The sequence below is a fragment of the Lithobates pipiens genome, unplaced genomic scaffold (genome assembly GCF_037356315.1).
Source record: "Lithobates pipiens isolate NorthernLeopardFrog02 unplaced genomic scaffold, aLitPip1_a1.2 Scaffold_30, whole genome shotgun sequence".
In the NCBI taxonomy this organism is placed as follows: Eukaryota; Metazoa; Chordata; class Amphibia; order Anura; family Ranidae; genus Lithobates; species Lithobates pipiens.
In genome coordinates, this window is record NW_027507791.1 from 84,341,756 (window position 1) to 84,359,458 (window position 17,703).

The 17,703-nt window shown below is 44.4% G+C and overlaps 1 protein-coding gene across 1 annotated transcript in view; it reads left to right on the forward strand.

The window, feature by feature from the left end:
* TYRO3 (TYRO3 protein tyrosine kinase) overlaps nucleotides 1–17,703 on the forward strand; it is a 312,942-nt gene that overhangs the window by 245,170 nt on the left and 50,069 nt on the right. Inside the window, exons 10-13 of the mRNA XM_077464521.1 lie at nucleotides 2,020–2,149; nucleotides 8,614–8,714; nucleotides 14,042–14,137; nucleotides 14,230–14,310. Of these exons, the coding sequence (XP_077320647.1) occupies nucleotides 2,020–2,149; nucleotides 8,614–8,714; nucleotides 14,042–14,137; nucleotides 14,230–14,310 (408 nt within the window). The remainder of the gene's footprint in view (nucleotides 1–2,019; nucleotides 2,150–8,613; nucleotides 8,715–14,041; nucleotides 14,138–14,229; nucleotides 14,311–17,703) is intronic.

Sequence of the window (17,703 nt, forward strand, 5' to 3'; positions counted from 1 at the left end):
GGGTAGGCAGCCTTTTGAGCACAGTATGCCGAAAAATGTTTTCAAACAAATTCAGCGTGCTGATTTTATAACAAAAAAGTCAACTTCACATTCTCAATCACATAAAGGATTTTTTTATAAAAGGAATTGCTGTAAACTACTTTAGTAGTGATCATCCTGCACTCTCACGCCTCAGATCAACCCCAATTCATGAACCGTCACTCCTCAGATCACTGTACCCCCTGCTCATTTGTCCCACCACTGTACCCACTTGCTTATCTGCCCCACCATTGTACCCCCCTGCTCATCTGTCCCACCACTGTACTCCCTTGCTTATCTGCCCCACCATTGTACCCCCTTGCTTATCTGCCCCACCATTGTACCCCCTGCTCATCGGTCCCACCACTGTACCCCCTTGCTTATCTGCCCCACCATTGTACCCCCCTGCTCTTCTGCCCCACCACCGTAACCCCCCGCTCTTCTGTCCCACCGCTGTTACCACCCTGCTCTGCTGTACCACCCTGCTCTGCTGTCCCACCACTGTACCACCCTGCTCTTCTGTCCCACCGCTGTACCACCCTGCTCTTCTGTCCCACCGCTGTACCACCCTGCTCTTCTGTCCCACCGCTGTACCACCCTGCTCTTCTGTCCCACCGCTGTACCACCCTGCTCTTCTGTCCCACCACTGTACCACCCTGCTCTTCTGTCCCACCGCTGTACCACCCTGCTCTTCTGTCCCACCGCTGTACCAGCCTGCTCTTCTGTCCCACCGCTGTACCACCCTGCTCTTCTGTCCCACCGCTGTACCACCCTGCTCTTCTGTCCCACCGCTGTACCACCCTGCTCTTCTGTCCCACCACTGTACCACCCTGCTCTTCTGTCCCACCGCTGTACCACCCTGCTCTTCTGTCCCACCACTTTAACCCCCTGCTCATCTCCCCCACCAATGTTCCCCCTTTCTCATCTGCCTTACCACTGTACCTCCCTGCACATCTGCTCCACCACTGAACCAGATTCTGATCTGTCCTAACACGGAACTTATCTGCTCATCTGCCTCACCACTGTACCTCCTGCACATCTGCCCCACCACTGTACCACCTGCTCGTGTGTTCCACATGTACATCCTTTCTCCTCTGCACCCCTCTACACATCTACCCCACCACTTTACCCCCCTGCTACTCTGCCCCACCGTTGTAACCCCCTGCTCATCTGTCCCACCAATGTACCTCCTTTCTCTTCTGCCCCAACACTGAAGCCCACTTGCTCATCTTTCCCACCACTGTAACCCCCTTTTCATCGGGCCCAACACTGAACCCCCTTTTCATCTGTCCTAACACGCAACGTATCTGCTCATCTGCCCCACCAATGTACCTCCTGCACATCTGCTCCACCACTGTACCACCTGCTCTTTTACCCCACCACTGTAACCCCCTGCTCATGTGTTCCACTGATGTACCTCCTTTCTCCTCTGCACATCTACTCTTTTATTCCTGGCCACCAGATACAGCAAGGTGAAAGAAGCATATACTCCTGGAAAAATGTGACAAGCAAGTACATTAAAACTGATAGAGATCCAAGCACCAGTTTGTAGTTTAGAGAAGATGTCAGCCATTGGTGAGGAGTGCTGGAACTGGTTGTGAAGGGCTGGTTCCAGACTGTGATGCACACACAGATGGGGCTCTCTAGACAACTATAGAGCAAAATAAAAGTTAGAAGAGCACATATCGCTATAAAAGTTTAACGGTTTATTGTGCAACATAATATGCACTCACAAAGGTGATCACGCAATAAGAGCGCTTATCACAATTTCCAGGATAGTTTGATTTCACCATCCATGGTCTGCAGCTGGCAGAAACCTGGAGGGTAACTTGGTCACTGTGGTTGTCTCCTAATTCTTCTCTTGCTATTATCTTGAGTAAGCAGGAACACGTTTCAGGGAATCATCCGCTTTATCAGCACCTCTATAGAAAAAGTGCAGGTACACTTTAATTTTTCTACTAGCTGAACCATATTTGAAATTGAAATTTTCTTTTTACACAGATCGGCAACGTAATCCACATACTAGAATGTCCTGGGTCCCCCTAGTCTTGGGTATTCTCACTGCTTTAGTCACAGTTGTGGCTATGACTTTAATCTTTCTGAGAAAGAGAAGAAAAGAAACAAGATTTGGGTGAGTACACTATATGTGACTTTCTAGTTATTGATAACAGAATGGCACTTTTTCAAGACATCCACAAAATGGAAAGTGTATTGCTGTAGAGAGATTTTGCTGATATTTACTATCTTATAATTAATTGCCTTTAAAGTAAGACTAAACTGTCAAAAGATTATTTAGTTTTGTATAGCAATTTAAGTTTCACAGGATGCATGGGGCTGCACAGCATTTCATTATTCATGAACCATGGGTTATGTTGCTGCCTACAGGAGATTGAACACTAGGGCACAAACAACGGAGGCTAGCCCCTTGGGGTAATAACCCCCCTTTTAACTATCATGCTCAGTTTCACTTAAGACAGTCATATACAGTTCGAATCTCGGCTAGATCAGCAGGAATCGTCCAAGATTCGAACCATGTATGGATACGCTGAATATACCCAATTTGTATAGCTGCTAGCAATAATCACTATGTTCTCCTGGCTGGGACAGCTTCCCCTGCCCCCCCCCCCCCACTGGCAGAACACAGTGGCTCCTATTAATGATAATAAATACGGTTTGACAAAGTCTATTGTGTATTTTCACATTTTGCTCACTGAAATGTGTAACACTTGGAATAGGCAATTGCTGTAGATGAAATGTGTAATTGTTGGAAGTGACCTACTATTCCTGACTCGTATATACATAAACCCAAAGTTCCTCCTTAATGGGTTGGTGTCATTTTTGCAACCATTGATAGAGCTTCCCAAATGGCTGTATTCCATAATAATCGGAACACCCAACAGGAAACATGCACTGGTTCACTAAAGAATTAAAATGCAAGCTTGCAAGACCACTTTTTTATTATTATTATTAGATTGGCCATCTTTAAAGAGACCCTATTGTGAGACTATTAATTTCAACAAATATCTTCCTATTATTTTTGCATTTAATGTATTCTATGCATGTAATAGCCTTGTGTAGACATCCAAGAGCCCTAAGACTATTGCTCTTGGATGTGATGTCAGCAACCCCAGCAGACTCAGAAATGTCACTCGAGTGACATTCTATCAGATACGGTATATAAAAGTTTATAGAAGTGTAAGAATCTCAGGGAAGGGCTGAATGAGCTGGGCCAGCACAGAGAATAATTATACATTCCCAGAAAAGTAAAGACGTTTGACATGCAAAGAGGTGGGAGCCATGCTAGGGAATTTACCCTTCCAAGAGTAGTCACATTTTCTAGCAAGTTCAACGGCACATTAAAAGTGTAAAATAATTTGAAAAGTATGTAGACTCAAAGTATTGAAGCAAGAGAGTCACTATGAGGTCAGCAATGGCAGGCTGCATGTTTCTTTCAGGAAAGGATTCTCCTTAAGGAGAACCTACCATTTGCACTTGTGATGGCAATGAAGTTAAGTGAAAAAAATAAGTTTTAAAATCGAAGGTTTAATATTAAAGGGAAAAAAATATATATTTTTCAAAAGTCCCCGACTCCCATGTGTGAATGCAAATGAGTGCATATAAATAAATCCAAATGCATGTTTTTGGTGTGCATGCACACAAAAATTATGCTTGCACCACACATAGTGGGTATCGCATTACACACCATAGTGAGAACAATAATTATAGGACCTTATTTATGATTAATGCTAAATTGATTTAGAGACTCACTGCCTGCAACCTCCTCGGACACGTCGCAGGTCTCAGGAAGCTGCAGGTCCCAGCTTTCCTTCCACAAGCAAGATGGCGGCTGACCCAAAGGCAGCAATAGAACTGCTAAGTGTGTGTTTATTAATTTTGAGTTTTTCTAAGAAACGACTGTAGCTCCTCTTTAGCAAAACCTTATCTTTTATATTTTTATATTTTACCCCAAAAAATAAAATAACCGGATATATATTGTGTTTGTGAACACGAAATGTAATTTGTGTGCAAGTATAGATTTGATAAAGAGTAGCGTAAATACGGTGCCAAATAAACAATTGCAACTAACACCATTTTATCCTGCACGGCCTACTTTATGAATATATATATATATATATATATATATATATATATATATATATATATATATATATATATATATATATATATTCATAATTTTTTGCTTTAAAGTGTGTTTACATGAAAGAAGGGCACATTTATGTATTTGTGCGCAAAATAAAAAAAAGGGTGCAGGGAAAGAGATAAACAGTAATTTTAGAGCAAATGCAATACAGGAACAAAGCAAAGTGTACTGATTTAGTGTACCTCTGGGAAACAAAAGTACAGTAACCGGAACCAAGATCAGAGTGCAGTATCTTCAGGTGCCTGCGTACACACTTTGGTTCTTTGCGGAATACCCCAGTACTCTATAGTCTGAGATATTCTAATAAGCAAATGTCAGATTTTTAATAGGCATGCTGTGTCCTGCCCCTTCTTGCTTTTCATGATTCCCTGTTAGCTACAAAGTGTGATGAACAAGCTCAGTGGGCAACAGACAGCCAAGGTAAGCAAAAAATGAAAACGGAAAGGAGCAGGCTATATCCAGATCATGATATATCTGGTCACAATTTGCTTAATTAGAGCACCTTCGATTTCCAAATATTGGGATATTTTGCAAAAAAAACCTGAAGCTACATTCACCGTCACCTGCACAGGTGTTACAAAACTGTTCAAGTGTGATTTTAATTGCTGATACCCTGTTTTGTTGTGTGTGTTTTCAAATGAAAGTATTTTTTAGGTCAAGGTTTTGATACAGTGATCAGTGGCGGCTGGTGAAGTTTTAGGATGGGGGGGGGCAGACTTTGCCCTTCCTTTTTTACCCCTCCCACTTATAAGCCCCACCCCCTATAGAATCCACCCACTCCGTCCCCTGTATTCCACCCATAGTGTTAGGAGTATATAGCTCAGCATCACAGGACAGAGTATACAGCCCCATAATTGCACAACAAGAGTATACAATCCTAGAATCACAGGACAGAGTATACAGCTCCAGAATCGCGGAACAGGAGTATACAGCTCCAGAATCGCGGAACAGGAGTATACAGCTCCAGAATCGCGGAACAGGAGTATACAGCTCCAGAATCGCGGAACAGGAGTATACAGCTCCAGAATCGCGGAACAGGAGTATACAGCTCCAGAATCGCGGAACAGGAGTATACAGCTCCAGAATCGCGGAACAGGAGTATACAGCTCCAGAATCGCGGAACAGGCGTATACAGCCCCAGAATCGCGGAACAGGCGTATACAGCCCCAGAATCGCGGAACAGGCGTATACAGCCCCAGAATCGCGGAACAGGCGTATACAGCCCCAGAATCGCGGAACAGGCGCATACAGCCCCAGAATCGCGGAACAGGCGCATACAGCCCCAGAATCGCGGAACAGTCGTATACAGCCCCAGAATCGCGGAACAGTCGTATACAGCCCCAGAATCGCGGAACAGTCGTATACAGCCCCAGAATCGCGAAACAGGCGTATACAGCCCCAGAATCGCGGAACAGGCGTATACAGCTCCAGAATCGCGGAACAGAATCGCGGAACAGGAGTATACAGCTCCAGAATCGCGGAACAGGCGTATACAGCCCCAGAATCGCAGAACAGGCGTATACAGCCCCAGAATCGCAGAACAGGCGTATACTGCCCCAGAATCGCGGAACAGGCGTATACAGCTCCAGAATCGCGGAACAGGCGTATACAGCTCCAGAATCGCGGAACAGGAGTATACAGCTCCAGAATCGCGGAACAGGAGTATACAGCTCCAGAATCGCGGAACAGGAGTATACAGCTCCAGAATCGCGGAACAGGAGTATACAGCTCCAGAATCGCGGAACAGGAGTATACAGCTCCAGAATCGCGGAACAGGAGTATACAGCCCCAGAATCGCGGAACAGGAGTATACAGCCCCAGAATCGCGGAACAGGCGTATACAGCTCCAGAATCGCGGAACAGGCGTATACAGCTCCAGAATCGCGGAACAGGAGTATACAGCTCCAGAATCGCGGAACAGGAGTATACAGCTCCAGAATCGCGGAACAGGAGTATACAGCTCCAGAATCGCGGAACAGGAGTATACAGCTCCAGAATCGCGGAACAGGAGTATACAGCTCCAGAATCGCGGAACAGGAGTATACAGCTCCAGAATCGCGGAACAGGAGTATACAGCTCCAGAATCGCGGAACAGGAGTATACAGCTCCAGAATCGCGGAACAGGAGTATACAGCTCCAGAATCGCGGAACAGGAGTATACAGCTCCAGAATCGCGGAACAGGCGTATACAGCCCCAGAATCGCGGAACAGGAGTATACAGCTCCAGAATCGCGGAACAGGCGTATACAGCCCCAGAATCGCGGAACAGGCGTATACAGCCCCAGAATCGCGGAACAGGCGTATACAGCCCCAGAATCGCGGAACAGGCGCATACAGCCCCAGAATCGCGGAACAGTCGTATACAGCCCCAGAATCGCGGAACAGGAGTATACAGCTCCAGAATCGCGGAACAGGAGTATACAGCTCCAGAATCGCAGAACAGGCGTATACTGCCCCAGAATCGCGGAACAGGAGTATACAGCTCCAGAATCGCGGAACAGGAGTAGCTGTAGCTCCAGAATCGCGGAACAGGCGTATACAGCCCCAGAATCGCGGAACAGGCGTATACAGCCCCAGAATCGCGGAACAGGCGTATACAGCCCCAGAATCGCGGAACAGGCGCATACAGCCCCAGAATCGCGGAACAGGCGCATACAGCCCCAGAATCGCGGAACAGTCGCATACAGCTCCAGAATCGCGGAACAGGAGTATACAGCTCCAGAATCGCAGAACAGGCGTATACTGCCCCAGAATCGCGGAACAGGAGTATACAGCTCCAGAATCGCGGAACAGGAGTAGCTGTAGCTCCAGAATCGCGGAACAGGAGTATACAGCTCCAGAATCGCACAACAGAGTATACAGCTCCAGAATCGCACAACAGAGTATACAGCTCCAGAATCGCACAACAGAGTATACAGCCCCAGAATCGCGGAACAGGCGTATACAGCTCCAGAATCGCACAACAGAGTATACAGCCCCAGAATCGCACAACAGAGTATACAGCTCCAGAATCGCGGAACAGGAGTATACAGCTCCAGAATCGCGGATCATGGTATACAGCCCCAGAATCGCAGATCATGGTATACAGCCCCAGAATCGCAGATCATGGTATACAGCCCCAGAATCGCAGATCATGGTATACAGCCCCAGAATCGCAGACCATGGTATACAGCCCCAGAATCGCAGACCATGGTATACAGCCCCAGAATCGCAGACCATGGTATACAGCCCCAGAATCGCAGACCATGGTATACAGCCCCAGAATCGCAGACCATGGTATACAGCCCCAGAATCGCAGACCATGGTATACAGCCCCAGAATCGAAGACCATGGTATACAGCCCCAGAATCGAAGACCATGGTATACAGCCCCAGAATCGAAGATCATGGTATACAGCCCCAGAATCGAAGATCATGGTATACAGCCCCAGAATCGAAGATCATGGTATACAGCCCCAGAATCGAAGATCATGGTATACAGCCCCAGAATCACAGATCAGGGTAAGCTGGGCATACATTGAACAAAGCAGGGACTGGCCGAATTTAAATCCGTTGCTCCTTACATGAGAGAAGGAGGAGGAGCCCAAAATAAATTCACAGTGCTCTCTCCGAGTCCTCCACTAATAACACTGAAGGGCTTCCAGCCTCATCCTCTAATTTGTGGCCAGCACCATGGCAAGCTGCTGCCACCTCCTGGGAATGGAGGAGTGGGTGTGAGGTCGAGTGAGTCACAGAATAGAAGGGTTATGATGTACCATGGAAAACATAGCTTGCTTTGCAAGGATGAAGAGGAAACATAGAAATAAAAAAGAAAATGAGAGAGAGAGATCTGCAGTGAAAAGGGTTACTGCACATTACGGTCACCCCCGATCCCTGCACTTTGCTTCAGGCTCTGGCTACACACAGGCTCAGCACTGCCAGCTTCATGCCCATCCGTCACATCAGTGATCCACTACCTGCCTGACATCACAGGATCAGTCAGTCTCCACTCCACTCTGACTCCACCATAGCACAACAGTGAGCCAGCCAGAAAACAGGAAGTCACGATTGATGCTGAAAATGCACCGCCCAGTCCCCCTTTGGTCCCGGGCCAATAAAAAAATCGTCCAGGAGCCAGAGGCAAATGACCAGAGAGTGGGAGCGTTTGCGCCCCAAACACGCGTAAATAGGGGCAAATTGGCTTCCCAGCTTGCAATCAGCTGATTGCAAGCTCAGAATCTTCCCATAGACAGCCGTGTGCCCGGCGCCCCGGACACTCTTAAAGTGACTTATTGTTTTTGTGAAAAGCTTGGGGGGTGGCGCCCATGCACCCTCTATGGTCGAGCCGCCACTGACGGTGATCTGTGCTATTTTTAATGTTATCAAAACAATTTTTTAATTGACATTGATTTGAGGTATGAATATCTTCTTTTTTTTTTTTTTTTTTTTTTGCAGGCATATGTTCGGCTCAATGTTGGGTCGAGGAGGTCCCGTTATCCAGTTTACAGCAGCCAGGTCATTTAATAGGAGAGGGACAGAGATGCTGGAAGCAACATGTAAGTGAATATGTGCTTTTTTTATTTGGGTAGTTTACACAGCTGTCTCTTATTTTCTGCTGGGACAAATAGGTCAATTTCAAATGCAATTTGCACTCCAAGCAGGGTGTCAATTGCAACTGATTGTACAACTCCGGCAGTTGGAGGTACCCTGTAGTTCTGCTTCTTGAGGACTACAATCTATGAAGGCTTTCCATTATTGCTGTTATTCTTTAACAAAAAGATCTGTCACCTACACACAACACTCAGGCACAGCATATAACTAAACATGTGTTACACTGACTGTGTGTCACAAACTGTGCGGTAACTACCATGCTCATGAGGAGTCTTGGGAATGTGACTAGCCCGTTTACTTGCACAGAGCATGCATACTGAGTTTTGAGATTCCTGCTTATCACTAGACAAGTGACACTGTATAGCCATGGTGCTCAACTTGGAAATTATAGACTGCCCCAAGTACGGCCCTGCCACCTCCATGGGGCTGCACAATAGCAGCTTGTTTTTGTGCACTAAAGTGCATTGCATTGAGTAGACAACACATTTAAACGGACACACACCTCAATTCCTGAACATTTCAGTCCTGCTGTATGTTTTACGGACACTGAAGAGAAAGTAGGAGTAAAATGAGCCCCATCATTAGTCAGTAATAGTAACTCTCAAGCATTGGTGTCAGTGGCTACAATAGTAACCCTCAGCACTGGTGTCATTTAACAGAGTATTAACCCCCAGCATTAACGCATTTGTTAGACCCCTCAAAAAACGGAATCTGTCCCTTTTAAAGCATGTTATGCAGCACAGTGCTTGTGCTGTGTCATTTGGCCCCCTGTAACACCTTAACAAAACCTGTCTGATCCTGCCAGCTTCTGCCCTCCCCTATGTAAACTGACCACGGTGCATCATGGCTGCAAAGCCCTGACACTGTGGACATCCGCAGCCTGCTCTCCTGTGTCTGTGTCTTCCTCTGTCCTCCTCCCCTCTCTGCCTGTCAGCTAGTACCAGGGCTCCCCCACACCACTCCTGCTGGTATAACATATTTTTGTTGCTACCATCCCCTCTGCAATATTAAATGATATAGTTGCATAGTAAGGCTGAATAAAGACACCAGTCCATCCAGTTCAACCTGAGTGAGTGTGCGTGTCTACAGTTATCCCTATCCTTGTACATTGCATCTCATTAAGATGCTCATCTATTATATTATTATTTAAGGTACCCATATAGCACCGTCAATTTACACATACATTGCACACTCACATTGGTCCCTACCCTCAAGGAGCCCACAATCCAAGGTCCTCAACTCACATTCATATACTAGGGCCAATTTTGGACAGAAGCCAATTAACCTACCAGCATGTCTTTGGAGTGTGGGAGGAAACCGCAGTACCCGGAGGAAACCGACGCAGGCACAGGGAGAGCATGCAAACTCCAGGCAGTTGTGTCATGGTTGGGATTCAAACCAGCGACCCTTTTTACTGCTAGGTGAGCGTGCTACCCACTACACCACTGTGCCACCCTGTTCTTCATGTGTTTTCTAAAACAATCCGCTGCTAAATACCTTATTCTATAGCGACTTTCCTGTCAACTCAAGAGGAGAGAGACGGCCGAACACATTAGCGCAGATTGGCGCTATAAAATAAGGTATTTAATGGTGGATTTTTTAGAAAACACATGCAGGGCAGCACATTATTTAATATTACAGAGAGGATGCTAAAAACAACACCAAGTGGGTTAACAACCACTTTAACGCCTTCTCGCCAAGCGTACACAGATGTGCGTACTCTGCTTCCGGGACGTGGTTGCAGGCATCATCCCGGTACCGTTTTTTCCAGCGGGCCTTTGGCTATCCAGCCATAACAACCGAAGCGGCTAAAAGCCGCTCGGCTGTTATGCCGGAGGAGAAGGAGGGGACGTCCGTCCCCCCCCCCCCCCCCCCCGCCGTTGTTACCGGTGCTCCCGCTCGATTGGGAGCACCGATTCAACATCCGACGCCGCTGCTGGGGAGGAACTGGAACGAAGCCGTAATTGGCTTCATTCCAGTATCCTAATAGTAAACATGGAAGCGACATCATGACGTTTACTCGGCTGCCAATGGCGCCGGTTTTAAAAAAATATACGGTATTCACAATCGCCGTTTTCGGCGATCTGAATACATTGAAGTGTAAAGGAGGGTTAGGGGGTCTTTTAGACCCCCAATCCCTCCATAAAGAGTGCCTGTCACCACCTATTACTGTCACAAGGGATGTTTACATTCCTTGTGAGAGCAATAAAAGTGATCACATTTTTTATTTTTTTTAAAAAACAATTTAGTCATTTTAAAAAAAATAAAAAAAATTAATACATTTTTAAAGTGCCCGCCGTCCCCGCGAGCTCATGAAGCAAAGAAAACGCATACGGAAGTCATGCCCGCATATATAAATGGTGTTCAAATCATGTGAGGTATTGCCGCGATCGTCAGAGCAAGAGCAATAATTCTAGCACTAGACCTCTGTAACGCTAACCTGGTAACCGTAAAAAAAATTGAAAGCATCGCCTATTGAGATTTTTAGGTACCGTACTTTGTTGTCAATCCACGAGTGCGTGCAATTATAAAGTGTGACATGTTTGGTATCTATTTACTCGGCATAACATTATCTTTCACATTATAGAAAAAAATTTGGCTAATTTTACTGTTTGTTTTTTTTTTTTGTCCTTTGTCCCAAAAAGTTGCGTTTAAAACACAGCTGCGCAAATACCGTGTGACATAAAATATTGCAACAATCGCCGTTTTATTCTCTAGAGTCTCTGCTAAAAAATATATATATATATATATAATGTTTGGGGGTTCATTGCATACTAGCACATTATGTGATACCTACCCATTTAACTGTCTTTAAAGCGAAGTTTGAACTGTGCTTTGGCCATGGAGGGCAACAGGTTTACCACAGGACCACACAGACAGAGTCTTTTTTTTTTTTTTTTCAAATATTATTTTATTGGGTTTTAACAGGTATAACAATGTATCAATGAAGGGCATATCGGTACAGAAGTGAAAACAGGCATAAGATATCATATATGCTTCGCAATTTCATAACTCTCCATTCTATTGCGGCAGAAACACATAGCAAAAAGAGAAACCTGGAGAAAGCCTGAGGGGGTATTGCCTGTGGCTATACAAACAGTTTGAAGAGAAGCCTGTATTTGGGGTAGGGTGTAGTAAAAAGTGAGGGGGAAGTAAACGGTCATCAAATAATAAGGTTAGCCGCTAGTGTTGCCCAGGATGTTGGGGATAACCTTAGTATGTGGAGACGTTGAGCAGGTGCCATGGGACATATAGGGGGGTTGTGATAATAGTAATAATAATAATAGACACCGTCCATGGCCCATCCAACCACCATTCACCCCTTTCGGGAGCTTGCTGTGAATGGGGGGGGGGGGCGCGTAGCTCAACCCAGTAGCACCTATGGTGACGGTTTTATGGAATCTATTTGCTGGTCCCTAAGGGTGTGAGGAGTTTGTGGGATGGAGGGGATGAGGGGAATCCAGTGACTGTGTATGGGGGTATACCCATATCATTCCTAATGTGGGTCAGAAGGTGCATAGAGTGTACGGTCAGCCCAGGGCCTCTTAATGCATTTCTGGGGGGGAATGCTAGGTGGAGGGTGCAGGGGGGGCCGGGACGGGAAGGGTAGTCTGAGAGTGGGTCGACCTGTAGTGGAGCCAGCGAGACCATGTAGCAGAATATCTGGTAGGGTTGTCATGCGCTTGGCAGATTAGCTTTTCAGACAGTGTTTTATCATTTCCTTCCATCCTCTAAAGTGTTGCTTCATATACCATCAACAACAAGAGAAGGAAAAGCCTTATGTAGACTCTAGTCTATATTAGTTGGAGTTTTACATAGGGCTGAGGACTCTCCCACCCTTTCATGATGCTGCTAGTGGAAAGGACATTTACCAAGCACTAGCTCTGTTATAAAGCAGGAAGAGGAAGCTTCCCATACCCAGAAATACTGGATATTTTTTATTATTTTCCAGAAGTCAAAGTGATTGATTGCATTTTCCTACAAATCTGTGTATGAAATGACACCATAATAACATGGCACAAGAGAAAAAGTCACAACAACAATTACCTTTTTAAAAAATGTACAAAAAAAAAAACTGAAATGCGCAAACATTTCCCATTACAATGTGACAGTGCTATATCCTTAGCCCAAAAACGACTTGAAGACACTCTTAGATTCATTTATTAAAAGGCAGTATTCTATCTTACTGCTTCTTATACTCGCAATTAAGTTGCCAAGCAGAATATTAGTTAATATTCCAACAGGGCTTGGAAACCCATTTAAGTGATGTAAAGCAAACCTAAATGACTGCAAGTGACTTAAAGCAGACCTTCCATAAAAATAGAAGGTAAACACTACTGAAAGACCTTACCCCCCCCCCCCCCCCCCCAAACTCAAATTGGCTTTAAATGCTATTTAATTTAAAAGTAAAGCTGCATTCAGGTAGCAGCAGAAGCTGGGTCAAGGTAATCATTTATTTTTTAAATACAGTACATTTAAAATGCCTATTTGACTTTGGGGGACTTTCAGTAGAGCGAGCTTTAGCCCAACTCCAAAACTGCTAAACTGTGTTTTTTTTTTGGGGGGGGGGGCTGTTTTTGTTTGTTTTTTTGAAAAGGTGTGATGTGGATGTGGTGTTTTTTTTATTTATTTTTTATTTTTTATTAGCCATTTGGATGATCTTCCATCACATCCTCAGTGGTAACTGAGATTAAAATTGACCAGAATTTCCCCACTTGAGGAATAGACTATGTTAATAGATTTAGAATACAATGAGCACGGCAGGAACCTTTGTTGGACTTTCATTGCTGTCCATCTCCCTGTTGGGAAGATCTCCTCTTTTCCTGTTTAGTTACCCTACCATGAAGTAAACTCAGGTTAAGTCCAAACATTTATTTAAGTATTAAAAAAAAAATACATATTCTGTTTATGATGTGAATGATTTGCTGCTTTAATATAATTCTGGACTTTACTTTAGAGACCCAAAATGTTCTGACGACATAGTTCACCAATGCTTATGTGATGCCAATGGACAGTTGCTAATGCATTCTATCTGCAAAGGTTCATTCCCAGTGTGCAGTGGGAATATCTTAACCTCCCCAACATAGACACAATAGTAAAAAAAAAAAAAACCTGAGAGTAATTATAACCCTTTTGCCCGGAGTTAGTCTTTAATGTTGCCAGTAGCAAGGCTGATATTAAAACATCTTCTTTCCTAAGTATTGCAATATATTCATGTGTTTTAGTGTTTGCTAAGTATTAAAATATTCATGTGTGTTTGCTGAATCTACAGTGGACAGCATCGGGATCAGTGATGAGCTGAAATCCAAGCTTACAGACGTCCTCATCCAGCAGCAGCAGTTTACCTTGGGAAGGACATTAGGAAAAGGTTGGTGAGAAGGAAATGGCTTTCACAGATTGAAAACTTTTCTGAAATGTTTCCTTTCACTTACCGTAACTAAAATTTCTTGTTTGCTTTAGGAGAGTTTGGCTCTGTAAGAGAGGCTCAATTAAAAATGGAAGATGGTTCGCTCCAGAAGGTCGCTGTGAAGATGCTGAAGAGTAAGAATTACATACTGTGTATAGTTCAGTAGCCCTCAGTGCTGGGATCTTTGCCCTATACTGTTTACTTGCAGGAGCTTAAGAATTCAGTGCTGCAGCTCCCTGCATAGGACAGAAGGACTATATGTTACGGAAGGGCTCTATTTAGTATTGAAGATTAGATTGGGACAGAGATGTGAAACTAGTGTTCTTGGGACGCATGTAGCCAAACTCATTTTCAGCTGATTTAGGCCTATCTAAACCCCAAAAACTAAATGTAATTCATTGCCGCCTACTATTCCTTAGATACAGTGCCTTGAAAAAGTATTCATACCCTCATATTTTTTCATGTTACAACCAAAGGCATACGGTAAATGTATTTTATTGGGATTTTATGTGATAGACCAACACAAAGTGGCACATAATTGTAAAGCGGAAGGGACAGTAATAAATGTTTTTCAACATTTTTTACAAATAAATATCTGAGCATGCATTTGTATTCAGCCCCCTTTACTCTGATACCCCTAACTAAAATCTAGTGGAACCAATTGCCTTCAGAAGTCACATAATTAGTACACGGAGTCCACCTGTGTGTAATTTAATCTCAGTATAAATATCGCTGTTCTGTGAAGCCCTCGGAGGTTTGTTAGAGAACCTTAGTGAACAGAAAGCATCATGAAGGCCAAGGAACACACCAGACAGGTCAGGGATAAAGTTGTGGAGAAGTTGAAGTTTAAAGCAGGGTTAGGTTATAAAGAAAATCCCAAGTTTTGAACATCTCAAGAAGCACTGTTCAATCCATCATTCAAAAATGGAAAGAGTATGACACAACTGCAAACCTACCAAGACATGGCTGTCCACCTAAACTGACAAGCTGGGCATGGAGAGCATTATTCAGAGAAGCAGCCAAGCGGCCCCTGGTAACTCTGGAGGAGCTGCAGAGATCCACAGCTCAGGTGGGAGAATCTGTCCACTGGACAACAATTAGTCATGCGCTCCACAAATCTGGCCTTTAATGAAGAGTGGTAAGAAGATGCCATTGTTGAAATAAAGCCATAAGAAGTCCCGTTTGCAGTTTGCAATAAGCCATGTGAGGGACACAGCAAACATGTGGAAGAAGGTGCTCTGGTCAGATGACACCAAATTTGAACTTTTTGGCCTAAAAGCAAAACATGTGGTGGAAAACTAACACTGCACATCACCCTGAACACACTATCCCCACTGTGAAACATGGTGGTAGCAGCATCATGTTGTGGGGATGCTTTTCTTCAGCAGGGACAGGGAAGCTGGTCAGAGTTGATGGGAAGATGGATGGAGCCAAATACAGGGCAATCTTGGATGAAAACCTGTTAGTCTGCAAAAGACTTGAGACTGGGGCAGAGGTTGACCTTCCAGCAAGACAACTACCCTAAATATACAGCCAGAGCTACAATGGAATGGTTTAGATCAAAGCATATTCATGTGTTAGAATGGCCCAGTCAAAGTCCAGACCTGAATCCAATTGAGAATCTGTGGCAAGGCTTAAAAATTGCTGTTCACAGATGCTCTCCATCCAATCTGACAGAGGTTGAGCTATTTTGCAAAGAAGAATGGGCAAAAATGTCACTCTTTAGATGTGCAAAGCTGGCAGAGACTTGCAGCTGTAACTGCAGCGAAAGGTGGTTCTACAAAGTAATGACTCGGGGGGCTGAATACAAATGCACAACACATTTTTTATTTGTAAAAAATTTTGAAAACCATTTATAATTTTTCTTCCATTTCACAATTATGTGCCACTTTGTGTTAGTCTATCACATAAAATCCCAATAAAATACATTTACGTTTTTAGTTGTAACATGACAAAACATGGAAAATGTTAAAGGGTATGAATATTTTTTAAGGCACTCTATAGTGGCTGTATTTGTTTTCTTTTTTAAGGCCTTTATTGGTGTAACAACATGCCTGGTGTAAGGGTTAGGTTAAGTTAGATTAAATTTTATGGCTAAGGTTAAATTTTTGTGGGTTACCGTATTTATTGGCGTATAACACGCACTTTTTCCCCTTAAAATCAGGGAAAACCGCGGGTGCGTGTTATACACCGATCCGCCGCGATTTCTGCACGATTTTTGGGCTCTGGGTGGCTTTAAGCCGCCTTCGGCCCTTCTCGGCGGCCGAAAACCGTCGAAGGACCGAGAGCGGCCAAAAGCCGCCGAGTACGGCCGAAGGCGGCCAGAAGCCGCCGAGTACGGCCGAAGGCAGCCAGAAGCCATTTTTAAAAACAAAAGCTGAGGGGACAACGATGCACAAGGCTGCAGTGACGGACAGGCTGCAATGACAAGGCTGCAATGATGGACAGGCTGCATGTCAATGCTGCAAATGACACTGACAAGGCTTCAGATGGACACTGATAAGGCTGCATTGATGGGCATTTAAATGTAAGTTTTTTTTCCTTAAATTTCCCTCCTAAAAGTTTTTTTTCCTTAAAATTCCCTCCTAAACTTGGGGTGCGTGTTATAAGCCGGCGCGTGTTATACGCCGATAAATACGGTACTTACCTCCTCTCCAGAAATTCCATATTTGTAAGCTCCCTTTTCAGAGCCGCCATCTCCCTTCTGGCTTCTTGTGGTTTTGGGGTCTTCAGCTATTTTGATTGGATGGGGTGACATAAGTCCCAAGTGTGCGGCTTATGGCTTACTTTTGGAATTAAGGCTGAATTCCAGGTATCGATTTTATTGCAAAGTTACAATATAAGTATGCTTATTCCATATCTGTGAGACCAATATAGAAGCGGAGAATCGGTGTAGTAGTCACCGCTTCTGCCCTTCTGTAAAAGGGGGTTGTTTGCTCAGCCCATGTGCCATTCTCACAATGCCTCACATATATCTTCATTTGGGTAAAGCGCTCTCTGATTGGACAAAGTGGGGCAGCGATTACTACAGAAATTCACCACTTCGAATATGCATACTGGTGAAGGTATAAGCTGAACTCCCAAGAAGATAAAAAAAAAAGTCAAACATTACTTTAATTTTAAAATGCTAGCAGTGTAAGTATCGGAATTTGACAGTTGGCTGGAATTTAGGTTTAGGTGACGGTACATTTTAGGATTGGGCTAAGTCAAGGATCTCCAAACTATGGCCCTCCAGTTGTTCAGGAACTACAACTCCCATCATGCCTAGTCATGTATGTAAATGCCATAGTTTTACAATGCCTCATGGGATGTGTAGTTCTGCAACAGATGGAGAGCCGTAGTTTGGAGATCCCTGGGCTAAGTGGTAAGGCTTTACGGGGGAATGGAGAAGGGAGATGTTGGGGAGAAGTTAATGCATTAGTTTAGGGATTAGGTTAAATGTTTTATTGCCAGAGACGCTTTTTAGTTTTGGGATTGTTAGGAAATCAGTTTTTTTATTTTTTTTTGTTTTTTTTTCTTAAATTTTA